Source organism: Euleptes europaea, chromosome 1, assembly GCF_029931775.1.
Source record: "Euleptes europaea isolate rEulEur1 chromosome 1, rEulEur1.hap1, whole genome shotgun sequence".
Lineage (NCBI taxonomy): Eukaryota > Metazoa > Chordata > Lepidosauria > Squamata > Sphaerodactylidae > Euleptes > Euleptes europaea.
The window spans coordinates 121,774,455-121,791,263 of record NC_079312.1 but is presented as its reverse complement, the minus strand read 5'-3'; the positions used below and the strand labels follow the sequence as shown (position 1 = coordinate 121,791,263).

General features: G+C 45.5%; 1 protein-coding gene across 1 annotated transcript; it reads left to right on the top strand.

Moving 5' to 3' along the window:
* The first annotated feature begins 1,244 nt into the window (after positions 1 to 1,244).
* FN3K (fructosamine 3 kinase) lies at positions 1,245 to 16,746 on the top strand. The gene is made up of 6 exons (XM_056857438.1): positions 1,245 to 1,407; positions 2,553 to 2,704; positions 8,224 to 8,315; positions 9,831 to 9,913; positions 12,418 to 12,540; positions 16,259 to 16,746. Exons 1-6 carry the CDS (start codon positions 1,267 to 1,269, stop codon positions 16,595 to 16,597), a joined length of 930 nt encoding a protein of 309 aa, XP_056713416.1. The 5' UTR covers positions 1,245 to 1,266; the 3' UTR covers positions 16,598 to 16,746.
* The last annotated feature ends 63 nt before the right edge of the window (positions 16,747 to 16,809 follow it).

The following is a 16,809-nucleotide window of genomic DNA, read 5'->3' as shown; positions in this document are numbered from 1 at the left end:
ATATGATTCTAGGTATATTTTAACACCAGCTGCCTACTTGTACTCCCTGAAAATGAATATTCATAGGAGGGCTTATACCCTGTCGAGATATGCACCCTTACCTTGTGCCATCCTAGAAGGGAAATTCAAGAAGGTCCCTAGGGCAGAGAGGTTCAGCCCCTGTTACTCAGGGGTACTGGAGACTATTGAATGTGTCTTTTTCAGCTGCCCCTTTTACAAGGCAGCCTGTTCCAAAAATTACTGAGCCCCTCATCAGGAAAATGGGTGCTGGAGGAGAGGGTGCTTGGGCAAAAAGGTTTTTGTTGGGTGATAATTCCCCAATTACTTCTCAGGTTGTACTTAAGAAACGATCTAATTAGGAAAATGTATAACCCGGTATTTTATATTGAGATTAGCCTTGGTTTGTAAATTCACTCTTTGCAAGATCTGTCTCTGTTTTATGTGGCAAATAGCTAACAACAACAACAACAATAATAAGGCTGCTCAGTGGTTGCTTTATGCTGTTTTTTAATGCCACAAGCTTTTTAGTGAGCTATTTTTAATATCGATGTGTGTGTGTTAAGTGCCGTCAAGTCGCTTCCGACTCATGGCGACCCTATGAATGAAATTCCTCCAAAATGTCCTATCTTTGACAGCCTTGTTCAGATCTTGCAAACTGAAGGCTGTGGCTTCCTTTATTGAGCCAACCCATCTCTTGTTGGGTCTTCCTCTTTTCCTTTAATTAATATTGACAATTCACTGTTTTTATGATTTTGCAATATTTTCACTTAAGAACTGAATGCAGAGGCGTGTTCATTTTCAAAACCATCAATCAAATAAATATTAATGAGCTTTGTAGCAAATCACTGTCCTCCGGACTGGATTTTCTTTTCTTTTTTTGGTAATACCTTAAAACGATTGGATCGCTTGAGCTTGGTTGAAGAGCGCCCCCTAGTGGCATGCTCCTAAAATGCCATCATTTATTGCCCGTGTAAACAGGCTAACGGGGGACGCGGTGCAAAGTCGACCCTTGCAAACTACAAATACCAGGTACTCTTTGAGCCACTACGGAAAACCCTCGGGCCAGACCTAGTAACCCACTACATTCTAGCAGATGACATTAGTTTCATTTGCTGTCGGTAATTAAAAAACCCCGCAGGGTCTCTCTCTCTCAGCTGCCAAGCGCTCCCCGTCCACTGCCTGTGGGTCAGCCTGCTCTTTCACGCGCACAGATAATCCTGGGAGCTGAAAGGAGGGACCGTCTGCAGCGCTCTGCGTACGGCAGCCATGGAGAAACTGCTGAAAACGGGATTGGAAACGTCTCTTCTGAAGGCATTTGGGAGCTCAGGAGGAGGGTGCATAAGCCAAGGGCAGTGCTATGAGACCGACCACGGGCGAGTGTTTGTTAAAACCAACGGCAAGCCGCAGGTTAACGGCGAGATCGTGTCTAGCCCCTTAGCTGCGCAGGGGGAGGGGGGTGGGAATGACTTGGAAGCGGAGGGTCTTTGAAATACGCTTTCGCACAGCCCAAATAATGCACTTTCCGGCCTCTTTCGCTGCACCTTAACGATCGTTTGCAAGGGGGTTGTGCCAGTGCACACAGTCAAATCCACCTTCAAGGTGCGTTGAAAGTGGATTGAAAGTGCATTATTTGGGCTGTGTGAAAGTGCCCCCCCCCCGGCCCATTTCTCATATATTGATTGGGCTTGACGATGGCGGAGGGAGAGTAGCGTTGAAATACGCTTATGCTGCATGAGCAGGAACTGCGGGTTTTTTTGTTTTGTTGTTCTTACAGAGCAGCTTCTGATGTCTCCTGACCGTAGAAAGGGCAGCATGATTTCTATGGGTGCATCTTAAAAATATAGAGATAGAGAGATACACACATTGATTCTAAAATTGGGAATAAGTCCCCAATTAGGTCACTTCCTGTTCTGGCAGTAACTGGATTGGCAGTGCCACCCTAAACTGAGTGACAGCCTTCTAAATCCATCGAAGACCATGGGCTTAGAAGGGTATGACTCTGAATTAGGTATTGTCCCCCCCCCCCATTATGTTTGAGGCTGTCTCTTTGGTCCCTTCTAGCCTGTTGGTCTTTACAAACATTTTATGGTATGAATTGATGTGAATATAAAACCAGCCTATGTAGATTCCTTTGATTTTAAAGCAATAAAATATTGTGATTTATTTCCCCCATGGCATGTCTGAATAAGGGTGCTGATCCAGTACAAAGAATTTCCTTGTGAGAACATTAATTGGATTGCCAGTGCACCCAGATTAGTTCAAATGCCAGTACCTTTATGTACATGACAACCAACAAACAGGTCAGTAGCCTGCTGACTCAGATGTAAGGCCAGTGTTTGGGTGCATGTACATTTGAGCTCTGGAGAGAGGACAGGCTACAGATCTAAGCAAATTGTCTTTCTGAAACATGACTAATTTTTCCTCTCTAAACTTGGAAAAATGGCTAAAGTTCTACAAAAGCAACAAAAACCCCTCTCTTGTAATCAGCTTCTCGGCAAGGTCATAATTTTAACCAAATGATTGCTCTCAGTAACATTCTTCTTTCGGACCAGGCTAGGACCATGTTTGAAGGTGAAATGGCAAGCTTAGAGGCCATTCAACAAACCAACGCTCTGCGGGTTCCAAAGCCAATTAAAGTGATCGATCTTTCTGGAGGTGGGGCAGCATTTGCTATGGAGTACCTGAAAATGAAGAGCCTCAGCAAGTATGTTGGAATGTCACTACTACTATCCTTGTTAAGGGGAGGCATGATCCTCTTGAATGTTCTGTTGTCTCAGTGGCAGTTTTGAAAAGGACCTGCTTTACTCCCTTTAAATAACATCTCCCTCGAATTGAAATAAATGCAAAAGGAATTAAACTCACATTCATGTCAGGTTATGGAATTACTTCAGTGAGGGTATGGCATCAAGGAACCTCTGTCTTTATGACCTTTAGCAACGTACAGTCTGTATGTGGACAATTAGAGGTATCTGTCAGAGACGTGAGACTGTCCATACTATTTAATCTGTCTTCATGGAAAGTTTGGTCTGGATTGGCCTCCTAGTTCAGGGGTGTCACACATAAGGCCGTTGGCTGGATCCAGCCCCTTGAGAGCTCTTATCCAGCCTGCGAGCCAGCCAAGGCAGCCACACACACCCCCACTCTCGATCTGGGCTGGCGAGGCATGGCCCAGCTCAACCAAGTGACATTTATGTCATATCCAGCCCTTGTAACAATTGAGTTCGACAACCCTGTCCTAGCAGCATTCTACCTTCACATACTATCTGAAATCTATGGATGTTTGTTTGATGTGGCTCTGCTGAGGTTTAGGGGCAAGTAATGCACCACCTGTTTCCAACTCAATAGATCACTGCACACTCAACATACCATGTCTGGCGCTTTTTTGAACAGTTTCTAATTTTTGTAATCTTAGCCCCATTGCATTGCTTATTAGACCTCTCATCCTATTTGACTACATTGTTTTATACCATGTAATCTGTCTTGAGTCTCAATGAAAAAGGCAGACTACAATAAAGTAAAAAAAAAAAATTACTACAATTACTACTCCATCTTTCTTCCTAGTGGGGACCTAAAGAGGTACATCATACCCGCCTCCATTTTATCCTCACAACCCAGCAAGGAATGTTAGGCTGAGAGTGTGATTGCACCAAGATTACCCAGCAAGCTTCAGTGGCGGAGTGAGGATTTGAACCTGGACTCCCAGATCATAGTCCGACCCTCTAGCTACTACACAGTGGCTGCTTCCATGTAGCAGTGACTCTCCATGTAGTTCTTGTTGTGTTGTTGTGAATACAGAGCAACAATGGAATGTCCTAGGGTTGCCATTTGCCTACCAATAACCTGCCACCACACTCACCTTCCCAGGTCAATTTGATGGCAGGAGGGAAAAGGGGAGGTGATGTCACTGACACCTTGACATCATTTCTGGGTGAAAACCCGGAAGTGACATCACAACCTACCATGACACCCTAGGGATTCTACTCATTTGTATGGTCTTTACCACAGGGATCTGTGGAATTCCTAGCATACTGTGATGCCACTTCCAGTTTTCCATGCAGAATTAATGTCACTGTGTCAGGGATGCCATTATCCCATGGCTCCACCCATAGAAAATTCCTAGGGGTTGCTGGTGATGGGCTGGCAACCCTAGAGTGTCCTTACACAGCAGCTTTCCCTGCCCTTTTGTGCCTCAAACCTTCAAGACTGCTATTTCCCCTCCTAAAACCAGTGAGCTTTTAGGGGCTTTTTCAAAAACACTGGCAATTGGTAGACGCTATGGTGTAATAACTTTAAAGTGACCTGCTGCCAAGATTTACTTGCTCCTCCAAATTCCCGGCTTTCATCAAAACAGTAAATCTCTATACCTTTTCATTCTGCAACATAAGAAGCTAGAGACTATTTTCACAAAAGGTGTGAATTAGGAGCTAATACATTTTGGTAATAGTTATAATGTTATTGTGCAGCAACAATCTAGCAATTCCGTTTTTCTTCAAAAGCCAGAAAAAGCCCTCCAGTGTTGAACTGTAAAATTTCCAAAAATGTTAAAACTATTGGAAAATCTGGGCTGTTTCCCCATTTTTTCCTAGGGGGGGAAATCAAAATTTGAGGGAAAGTTGAAATACGTGCAGTACTTTCTTTCCTATCAAACCTAAACTCCTTTTGCTGCTTTAAAAACATAAAATACATCATTCATAATTTAGTGAACATTTAAAATTGTACTATTTGACATATTGATGTTATAAATGCCTTACAGAGCAATCCTTAAGGGGGGGATGGCCTTTGGATCCAGTGTGACCCCTGCGCTGGCATTGGTGCCAATTGCGCCAACTAAATTGGCACTAACACCAGCACAGGGAGCAGAGCGTCAGCACAAATCTCGGGTGCCCGCGTGAACTCCCCGGCTGCATTTCCCCAGTGCAACGCCTTGCGCCAGTGCCAGAAGGGGGTGTTCCTGGGCGTTCCTCCTTTTGCCCTGGGAATATGCCCCCATTTGCAGGCGTGAACTTCCACTTGCAAAGCTCGTGGCATAGCCCTGTGAATCCCAAGGGAGGAGTTTCATGGGGCTTGGGGGGGAACTAATTTTAAATTCCGTTTGCGCTGCTGCAAGCTGCTCAAGAGGTGGAGGAGCTACACCATCCCCAAGTGCTCCTTAACTACCCCCTTTCAGGATTGCTCTGTTAATCTTCTACAAGCAAAACTTCAGATGTACCCAGTGCTTGAGAAATTGCTACAAATTGCCGCAGTCTATGCCACCTTAGCGCATGAGATGGAGGAAAAACTAAAGTTAAAATTGGAAAACAAATTTTGTAGGAAATAAAAGTGTTTGGACAGAAAAAGTCTTGATATGCAAACATGGCAGTAATCTTATCTACTGAGACCATATGCCATGTTTGCATATCAAGGTATTGGAAACACTGGATTCTTCAATAAATTATCAGACACGTAGTATATTGATTCTTGCCAAAATTTTCATACTTTGAAAAATTAACACAACATTGAAAATATGTTGTATATATCTAAAGTATACATAGGAATTATTGTTATTTAATGCTGTAGATTATTACATATTTTTTCATGCTATACATTTTTAATCAGTAAAACATGTCTTTAAAAGCATTTCATTCATTAAAAAAATGAGTTTTCCCCCCTATGGCTTCCCCAAATCTCCTATTTTTTCAATGGGATTTTTTTAAATCTTTGGGGAGGGGAATTTTCCTCAAATGCCCCGCTCCCCAACAGTCCTTCACATTTCTGCTTGAGGTCAAGGGAGAAAATGGTGGTCACAGCAGGGAGTGGCTGAGGCATGGGGAAAGTGGCAAGGTGGAACAGAACAATAACAAATGTGCACCTTCCTATTCACTCAGCACACAAAGGAGCTCAGGCTGCAATTTCTCCAATTTTCATGGATTGTTTCAATTGTGCTGAGCCTGTGGCATCTCCTCAGCTTCCCAAGGCTGCTGTAGGGATTACTGAAAGAGCTAGAGATTATTATTTATTTAATTCATTTAAACCCTGCCTTTCTTCCCAATGGGGACCCCAAAGTGGCTCACATTGTTCTTCTTTCCTCCATTTCACCCTCACAACAACCCTGTGAGGTAGGTTAGGCTGAGAGAGTGTAACAGGCCCAAAGTCACCCAACAAGCTTCCATGGCACAAATGCGGATTGGAACCTGGGTCTCCCATATAGTAGTCCAACACTCTTAGGGTTGCCAGGTCCCTCTTCACCACCAGCGGGAGGTTTTTGGGGCGGGGCCTGAGGAGGGCGGGGTTTGGGGAGGGAGGGACTTCAATCCCATAGAATCCAAAGGCCAAAGCGGCCATTTTCTCCAGGGGAACTTATCTCTGTCGGCTGGAGATTAGTTGTAATAGCAGGAGATCTCCAGCTAGCTCCTAGAGGTTGGCAGCCCTAAACATTCTTAACCACTACACCACACTGGCTCTAGAGGATTAGCCTAGGTTTGCATAATGCTGTACTTCGTGTGTGTGGGGGGGTGGCAATGAGAGGGTACTAGAGCCCACCTAACAAGAAGTGGAGGCATTTGACCTCCAGAATGGCATGCATGAACAGTACAGGTTTCATTGTTTAAACGCAAGCCTTGTGTGGATGAGTACTAGCATCCTTCTTTGTAATTACACCCAAACTCTGGCCCTGTGTGTGATTTAACACAAGAGGAGGCTGAAGCCCAAGTCAACAACGTTGGAATAGTAGACAGAAAGTGCCAACTCAGTTGCATGGTACCATCCTTTTATATACAAATGATGTTGTCTTTGTAGAGAAATAGACCTTTCAGATAATGACTGAGCTAAGGTCATCTGCCCAGGAGATCTCTGAGTCCTTCAGGCTGCCAGGTATAAAAGAGAGGGGAAATTCTCAATAGACATTTTAATGGATTTAATGGTTTTAATGTTGTTTTACCTCTGTTTTTAATTATGTGTTGTTGGTTTTAATGGTTTTAAAATGTGATTTTACTATGTATGTTTTAATTTAGTAGCTGTCTTGGTAGCCCTTGTGAGGGCAGAAAGGCAGAATATAAATTTTGTAAAATAAAATAGGTATCTCACAGTCATAAAATCAATTCTTTCTTATCTGAATTGACTTGCAGTTTTCCCCTTTAACCTTAGGCAATTTTGTCATTCATCTCAGGAAGGGTGTATACAACGTATTAGGCTATGTCAATACACAGTGTGACTACACAGTTTTTCTCTGCCCCTAGGCTGGTACTGTAGCCAGTCATGGAACCAGTTAGAAGAAAACTAGGAAGAAAATATGTCTGTATTGCAATTATGTGAATTTGCGCCATTTCTATGGACAAGGAGTTCTGTGAAATTCAAAGGTGTAAAAGCTAATGTCAGAATTTGGGGAATATTGTTAATTATTTATTTAAAATTTCAGGGAGCCAAGCAAGAAATGTTAAATATGTTTGTGTCACAAAGCTTATTTTGATTTTTACTGGTAAATAATGGAAATTACTAAGATGATGCCATTTTGGAGACTTTGCGGATTATTTACTGTTACATTTGAACAGTTTTTCTCAAATACAGCATTGCTTTACTTGTTTTGTATCAATTAATTATTGTTAACAGGAACACCTGGCCTGGTGACTTACATTCCTCAATATTTTATTTCCGAATTCAGCTGCTCCATATCCTTCCCATTTTAACCTTTCCATTTTGCATAAACCTTAGCTGACATGGGCAGAGCAATCCTGAGTGGTGGGGGAGCAGTACACCAGCGGCCCTAGACGGTGCTGCTGCGCCGTTTCTGTGAGATTTCCCAGCTGGAAAAAAGGGAGAAAAATCAATTGGAAAATTAAAAAAAAAATAGGGAAAAGCCCCATTCACAATAGGAAGGCTACGCCAGCAAAATAGCTGGTGTCACAATGCCGTAGCATGAGAGGGTGTTCCCAGGACAAAAGGGGTTAGGAAGCTGCCAAAAGGCAACTCCTCCCCCAGGAACACCTCCCAAGACAGTGACACAGGGAGAAACATTGGGGAAATTCCGGTGGGAGGCCAAGCCAGTGTCCAAGAGTCACCCTACATAAGTTTTCCTACGCTGGCATCCGTTCCAGTTTGCATGGCGCAAGTGTAGAGGTTTGCATGGCTGGCGTAGAGGTCATGCCGGCTCCTATGGGCATTCGCCCCCTCCCCTTCAGGATTGCACAGTTTGACTAGTTTTGAAATGCCTTAATCGTGGTGTTTGGCCTTCTTTCTTTGTTCTTCCAGATTCTCAGCAAAACTTGGAGAGCAAGTAGCAGATCTTCACCTTCACAACCAAAAACTTAAAGAGAAATTAAAGAAAGAAGAAAACACCGTTGGTAAAGCATTGGTAGAGGATAGTGGTCATAAAGATGTAGTAATCTGTCCTCCATGAGATAATTGCTTCAATGCAGAGGAAGTTACCTGCTGTTAAATCTAATTTAAATTAACAGGACTTAGTGCAACCTACAAGTATTATTTATTTATTTGTTTGTTTGACCTTTCCGGACCAGAATCCGGCTCAGGGCGGTTAACAACAGTTAAAATATGCAATTAAAATGAACACTCTATATAAATATATAGATTAACACTTAAAATCCTACCAAATAAAAAATACACCACCCTCACAAGACTGATATCAATAATAGGGAGAACGATCAGGTAGGAAGCAAAAAGAGAAGGAAGGGGAAAGGAAAAAGAAGGGGGGACAGGAAGAGCCAGCTAAAACGGAACCGTCGTTGTTCTCAACTGTAGGCCCGGTGGAACATCTCACTCTTACAGGCCGTGCGTAACTGAGCCAAGTCTCATTTAATAGAGATTTCCACCAGGTTGGGGACAGAGCCTAAAAGACCTTGGCTCTGGTTGAGGACAGCCAGACACTTTTTGGGCCAGAGACCATCAGTAAGCTGCAACCAACAGAGTGTAGCACTTGTTGGGGTATATTGGGAGAGGCAATCCCGCAGATACAACGGCCCTAGACCTTTTAGGGCTTTGAAGGTCAACACCAGAACCTTGAGCCTGATCCGGCGCTCAACTGGGAGCCAGTGCAGCTGCCAGAGCACTGGTCATATATGTGCTCTCCAGGGGGTCCCTATAAGGACCCGCGCCACCGCATTCTGGACCAGTTGCTGCCTACAATTTAGTTCTGAGAAAGAGACGAGTGCTTCTATATGGAAATGATTCTCTATGTAGCTCTCGTTGCTGCTGTGACTGCAACTAAGTTTCCACACAGATGTTTTCTGTGCACTTTCCTTGCCCCAGCCCTCTGTGGCTGCCATTTCACAATTGTTACCGTCCATATGGTGTCCAAAGACACTTTGACTGTGATCTGAGGGCCAGCATGGTATCATGGTTAGAGGATCTGGGTGACCCAGGTTTGGATCCCCGCTTTGCCCTGGAAGCTTTGCTGGGTGACATTGGCGAGTCACACACTTTCAGACTAATCTGCCTCACAGGGGTGTTGTGAGTATAAAATGGAAGAGAGGAAAACGCTGCAAGCTGCTTTGGGTTCCCAGTGGGGAGGAAGGCAGGGTATAAGTAACAAAAATAATAAATAAATAGATGTTTCCAAATAAGTTGCATCAAACCAGGTTAGGGAAAGATTACAGCAAAGTGTGTGTGTGTGTGAGGGGGGTGAACCAGGATGCCCCAACGCCATAATATGGATGCCCCTGAAAATAGCGCTGCAGTTAAGAATGCCAAGGTGGAGTAAAACATCTGTGTAGAAACATCCATTGTTACTGATGATGATGCAAAAAACCCATACAAACCGTCTAGTATCAAGAGAGGGAACATCTGTTCTGTGCCTTTGCCATTTGCTCTCTTCATTTGAGAAGTTTTATTTCATTTGGCAGGAAAGGGAGCAGGCTTGAATGAACCCCATTATGTGGATAAGTTTGGATTCCATACAGTCACCTGCTGTGGCTATATAGCTCAGGTAGGCTCCCCCATTTACGCCGTTTGTAATATCAGATATAGAGGTGACCAACCGATAACAGAATGTGATTTATACTGTTTGCAGTTTAGCATGCTTAAATCAGTTGTTTTATTTTTCACGCTTCATCTGCTTTCTGCTTTCTCTAACTTAAAAATATTTATTCCAAACAAAGATTTCAGAAGACATGAGTCTTCTCTGAATTGCTTCCATTAATCAGCCCAGATTGTTTTTCTCCCTTGCACCTGTCTTCTGTACTGAAGAAGGTATGAGATCAAACACAATTAATTTTTTATCCTGGACACATTTTGTAAGGCTCTTTTTGTCCAGTATGAAGGTGGATGCTACAGTCACCACAACAACTGAATGGAGACAAGTCACCCAAGTATCAATATTGGCCTGTGATAAATACATGAAATTAAATTTAACTTACATTTTATTAAGTAACTGAAATATTCAACGTACATGAGGGTATACTCATCTTTATTACACCAGGCAGAGCTTTCTGTGTTCTGTAACTAACAATGAAAACCACAGCTTTATTCCTAGGAACATTCTTGCCAGTGCCCAAATTAGGCATTTATTGCCAGGGGACGTTATACCTGTAGTGAAAAGGGATCCCTGAAAAGGATTAGACAAATGGATTGAGGATATCCTATGTTTAGCCATCAGTTGAAATGGACAGAGCATGCATCTTTTCTGAAGGCTCTATAGCAGTGATGGCGAACCTTTTAGAGACCGAGTGCCCAAACTGCAACCCAAAACCCACTTATATATCGCAAAGTACCAACACGGCAATTTAACCTGAATACTGAAGTTTTAGTTTAGAAAAAAACAACTCATATATTAACATCCTTTGTCTTAAAAGACAAACACAATAACAGAGCTTTCAATGATACAAACAACTTTTTATTGAAAGGTAAAAGTTTGCATTTTGGCATGCTTTTGAATAATCAATTTGATTTTTGCTGTTGTGTGTCTTATCTCTCCCCCCCCTGTGCAGAAGTCCCCTTTAGCCTTAGGACCGTACTCTATCTCTGCAGAGACTCGCTTGAGTGTTTCTAAACTAGCAGCATGAATTTTGACATGCAGAAATTCAATAAATACAGGAATATTTCATTTTGAAAAATATACTTGCTTATTCGGCATTGTCAGTATTGTCTACTCAGACCGGCAGCGGCTCTCCAGGGTCTCAGGCAGAGGTCTTTCAAATCGCCTCCTTGCCCAGTCCCTTTAACTGGAGAAGCCGGGGATTGAACCTGGGACCTTCTGCATGCCAAGCAGAGGCTCTACCCAAGCATTGCCTTAGTACCCCTAGGCCAGGCCTTTGCCTATTTCCCCTCTCTCCCTTCCTGCTGCCCTAGAGGCATCGGCTCTCAACACCAAGTAGGAAACTGCCCAAGCTGCTATAGAGAAAGGGGGAAGGCAGGAGGGCCGGAGGGAGAAACTGGGGGGGGGGCAGCTAGAAAGTGCCCATGGGCATCTGGAAGCTGATGGGGAGAAGGAAAAGAGGGGAGGAAGGGAACAGGGGAGGCCAGGCGGGCCAGGAGCATGTGCGGATGAGAGCGCATCTTGGGGAGACCCAGGTGTGGGGGGAGGGAGCAAGGAGGCAGGCATATGGAGGGGGGTGGAAAGGGGGGAAGGGGCGAGGAGGAAAATGGATGGCAGAGGGGCCCGCAGGAGCAGAGAGGGAGGGGAGGGGAGCAGCGAGACAGAGAAAAGCGGTGGGGGGAGGGGAGGGGCAGGGGGTCGAGAGCCCGAATCCTAGAATGAATGGAGGCAGGGGATGCAAAGGGTGGAGGTGGGAAAGAGAGATACAGAGAAACGCAGGCTGCGGGCTGAACATGTGTGTGAATCATGCATGGGGGGGGGCGAGAATCGAGCAAAGAGATGGGGGGGAGATTGGGCAAGGTCTTGGCGGGCGGGGGAGGGGCACGGGCATCCGCCGGGAATGGCACAGGGAGGGAGAAAGAAAGAAAGAAAGAAAGAATGAATGGGAGGTTGTGGGGGGGAGGAGGGAAAGAAAGGAGAATCGGGTCGACCCAGCCGTGAAGGACACGGCGGCCGCAGCGGGTCCCCAAGGCGGCCGGGGGAAGGGAAGGGAGCGGCAGGGAAAGGGAGGAGCCAGACGCCGTGGCAACACAGCACAGGGGGGGCGGAGCCCGAGAGACGCCGCCGCCAGGAACCGCACCGCGGCAAGACGCTCGGCCACAGCCTCACCCGTCCACGGGCGGGCAGAGCCAGAGAGACAAGCAGGAGCCGACAAACAGCTGAGCTGCTCAGCTGAGAGAGAGGGAAGGGCCCAGACGCCGACCGGGGAGGCCTTTTGAAGCCCCAGAAGTGCAGGACGGGAGGCTCGGGAGGGGGCGGAGCCACTCCAAGGCAGACCTGTTCGTGCCCACAGAGAGGGCTCCGCGTGTCAACAGCGGCACGCGTGCCATAGGTTCGCCAACACGGCTCTATAGAGTTGTTTCCCCTGCAGTGAATCCTGATGGTTTATTTTGTAGGTGAATGAATGGCAAAGCGACTGGCCTACTTTCTTTGTACGCCATCGTCTCCAAGCCCAAATGGATTTGATTGAGAGAGATTATGGAGACAGAGAGGCAACAGAACTGTGGTCTCGACTAAAGGTAGGAGGAAAAAGCCAGAAGGCCATATTGGAAGAGAAGGAAGAGTTCAGTGTACCAGGCTCCCTACAGGCTGTTTCCAATTTCACTTCTTCTTCACATCACCCATGATAGGTTTTACTACATGCTTTGTGTCTTCCTTCCACATTGCCCACTTACCAGCGTGATATAGTGGTTAAGAACGGCAGACTCTAAACAGGACAATTGGGTTTGATTCCCCACTCCCCCACATGAGTGGCAGACTCTAATCTGGAGAGCCAGGTTTTATTTCCCACTCCTCCACATGAAGCCCGCTAGGTGACCTTGGGCCAGTCACAGTTCTCTCAGAACTCTCAGGCCCACCTACCTTGCAAGGTGCCTGTTGTGTGGAGAGGAAGGGAAGGCAATTGAAAGCTGCTTTGAGACTCCTTGTGGTACAGAAAAGTGGGGTACAAAAACCAACTCTTCTTCTTACTAAAGTACAACATGGGAACACAAGCCAAGGCTGAGCCCAGTTTCATGCTTTGCCTGACTTTTTGCCTGTGATGTATAGAGCTGCTGTCTCCGTTTTGTTCTTCTACACAACATCTCATTGCCTACTTTTCCTGCTGCTTTCATCATCTAGTACTCCACATGACAGTACTGGTTATTACATATTTGTATGGCTCATAATATCCCTGTGTTGTCAGTAGGGCTGTTGGGGGGAAAAATTCGGATTTGGCAAAATTTGGCCCTTTTTGATTCGGGAAATGACGAAGTTCGAACTCCCCCGATTCGGATTCATAGAATTTGGCACGAGCTTCGTAGTTCGGGAAAATATTTGGCCGAATAAAGCCATTTAAAGCACATTTGCGCCTTTCCGTGGCTCCGGGGGGGCATGTTTGGCGGTAGAGGTCCCAAACTTTCAGTGTAGCTTGAGGGGGCCCTTCTTCCAAGAACCCCCAAGTTTTGTGAAGATTGGGTCAGGGCCCCCCGAGTTTTGGGGCCCGGAAGGGGGTCCCCCCATCTGCCCATTGGAATAAAGCCATTAAAAACACATTCGCTGCTTTCCACAGCTTCGGGGGGTAGGCATTTTTGGAGATAGAGGTCCCAAACTTTCAGTGTAGCTTGAGGGGACCCTTCTTGCAAGAACCCCCAAGTTTTGTGAAGATTGGGTCAGGGGGGCCCCGAGTTATGGGGCCCGGAAGGGGTCCCCCCATCTGCTCATTGGAATAAAGCCATTAAAAGGGATGCACTAAAACGAATGACAAGTCAGCCCATTGGAAGCAATGGGAGAGGCTGCCCAGCCCATTGAAGATAATGGGAGAGGGGAATGTCGGTTGACTTGCATTGACTCCACTGAAATACATTACAGGGGATGTACTAAAACGAATGACAGGCTAGCCCATTCGAAACAACAGGAGCGGCTGCACAGCCCATTGGAAACAATAGGAACCAGCCAGAGAGAGACTCACTGACTCACAGTTAACTCCACACGAAGTTGGCAACCGGTGAAAACAGTAGAAAGCACAGTCCCACACAGAGGCAATCAAGCCCACCCCCCAGCAGAACAGGTAAACCCACCCCCTTTTAGCTTCCCCCCCTCACACACTCACACACACAGGAAAAAATTATAGAGAATTATAGAGAAAAGCCCCCAAATGGGTCTTACTGTGGATGTCTTCTCTTCCATCAGGAGCAGGGACTGGGAGACAGGACTCAGGAGTAATCCAATACGATTCTAGCAGACTCACACACACATACTCTCTGGCCATTTATGCACGGGAGGTTTTGCCTTGGATTTGCCACTCTCTAGATGCACATTAAGGATTGCCTGCTCCCATTCATTCCAATGGGTGGATGGGGGGGGAACCCCATAACTCGGGATTAATTGCCTTTTAGTCAGACCTCCGGGCCGGGGTAATGGTACGGCCCAACTGCCGAGGCAACCAGACCCCCGGGCTGGGGTAATGGTATGGCCCAATGTGAATGTGTTTTTAAAGGCTGCATTCCAATGGGCAGATGGGTGGGGGACCCGTTCTGGGCCCCATAATTCGGGACCTCCTGACCCAATCTTTACAAAACTTGGGGGTTCTTGAAAGAAGGGTCCCCTCAAGCTACACTGAAGGTTTGGGACCTCTACCTCCAAAAATGCCCCCTCAGAGCTGTGGAAAGCTGCAAATGTGTTTGTAATGGCTTTATTGCAATGGGCAGATGGGGGGACCCCTTCCGGGCCCCATAACTCGGGACCCCCTGACCCAATCTTCACAAAAATTGGGGGTTCTTGCAAGAAAGGTCCCCTCAAGCTACACTGAAAGTTTGGGACCTCTACCGCCAAACAATCCCCCCCCAGAGCCGCGGAAAGGAGCGAATGTGCACATGCCCCCCCCACGCGGATCTCTCACACAAACACACACTCTTTCTCTCCCCAGGCCTCGCAGCAGCTGGGCTCACGCACTCAACCGCGACTGATTGGCCAGAAGTAGACCCGGCTTGGCCACCATTGGCTGCGGGAGAATGCTGCTAGTTGCTTACTAACTAACAGTTATGCTGCTGATTTGGAGCCCCTGAATTTGCTGAATTTATTCGGCGTTTGCCCGAACTCGCTGAATTTGGCTCCTCGTTTTCCCACCTTTTTTTGAATTTGGCTCTATCTGAAACGGAAACTGCCGAATCGGGGGAAATTCGGCTGTTTTTTGGTTCGGGACGAACCGAATCGACAGCCCTAGTTGTCAGCTCCCCAGATCTGTTGTAAAGAGGCCCTACATATTATTCTATTACTGAATTACATTTCGAGGTCACCACATTCAAAACTCAGGGTTGGTAACAAAAACATGTTGTTCTATTGTCATACATGTTCCCAGACAAGGGCAGCATGGCAAAGATTTATTTGGATACTTAATGGTATATTGTTTTACAAACATACAAGTGGAGCATATTAGAAGCCACAGAGTCGTACAGCAGACAGCAAGACCAGTGATTTTTGCATTACATTCCCAGATGGAGTAACTGCTTTAATCCATGCAGATCCACATATACAATTGCTTTTAGACCAGCTAAACTCATGGATCTTTGCCTGCCTCAGTCCAATTTTGAATTAAAATTTGCTGCAAACTTCACCTCTCCTAGTTCTGATCATCAGCACAGGCCAATGGCAAGGGGGAGAAATATCTTGGCTATTAAGAAACATTCACTTTCTTTTTTTGGTCAAGACTTGCTTCCCATTGATTTATCAGAGGAAATCATAGCAATGGGCCCAAACATGATAATCAAAATAGCAGAACTCATAGGGTTGGATCCAACCAACTTTTCTGTTGGAGAAAAAAGGAGCTGGGAGTCCCCTTAGACTACCTCATTGGGTAGGTGGGTCAGAGTCTGTAATAAGGAGAGGTGGGGGAGCTTGAGCAAAACAGTTGGTGGTATCTAACCCATTTGGATCCGATGATTCCCTTCCATGAAGTTGTATCCAATAACTCTCTTCTGCCGAGACTTTCACTGATGGACAAAGACCTCCTCCATTGGTGATGCCAGAAGACGTCTGAGTGGAAGGGGGCTGCTGGATCCAACTTGGGAGAAGGAAATCATACCCAATCCATAATACACTAACCATACCAATTGGGATTAAAATTGATAAAACAGAACAACGTTCAGGACTTGGTATGCATTTGCTTTATGTGTTTTGAGGCCCTTTATTTTTTGCATATTCTGCTTCTTCTCATTGGGCAACTTTCTGATGTTTAAAAACTTGTTATGCTTTTTACAGCCAAAGATTCCAGAGATGTTTTGTGACTTAGAGATTGTTCCTGCCCTCGTTCATGGGGACCTGTGGGCAGGAAATGTAGCTGAAGACGACTCTGGGCCAATTCTCTTTGACCCTGCTTGTTTCTATGGCCATTCAGAATTTGAACTTGCAATTGCTATGATGTTTGGTGGCTTCAGCAGCTCTTTCTTCTCTGCTTATCACAGCAAAATTCCCAAAGCTCCGGGCTTTGAGAAACGCAACAAGCTTTACCAGTTATTTAATTATATTAACCACTGGAATCATTTTGGAACAGGGTATCGAGGATCTACTCTGAATGTAATGCGGAAACTTTTAAAATAATTCTCAAACTTGCCTCAGAAATGGTTAACCTGCACAATGGGTTCCCTGCTTGAAATCACAATAACTGTTTCAAAGAATATGGGAGGCTACCTGGAAGTTACAGAAGGCAAGTATTAAGATAGCATTGGTGTATGGTGGAGTTGTCACGGAAAGCTTGGCCTTGTAATTTCTGTATTCTATCATTTTAGCCAACATAGTAACCACTTTAGTAA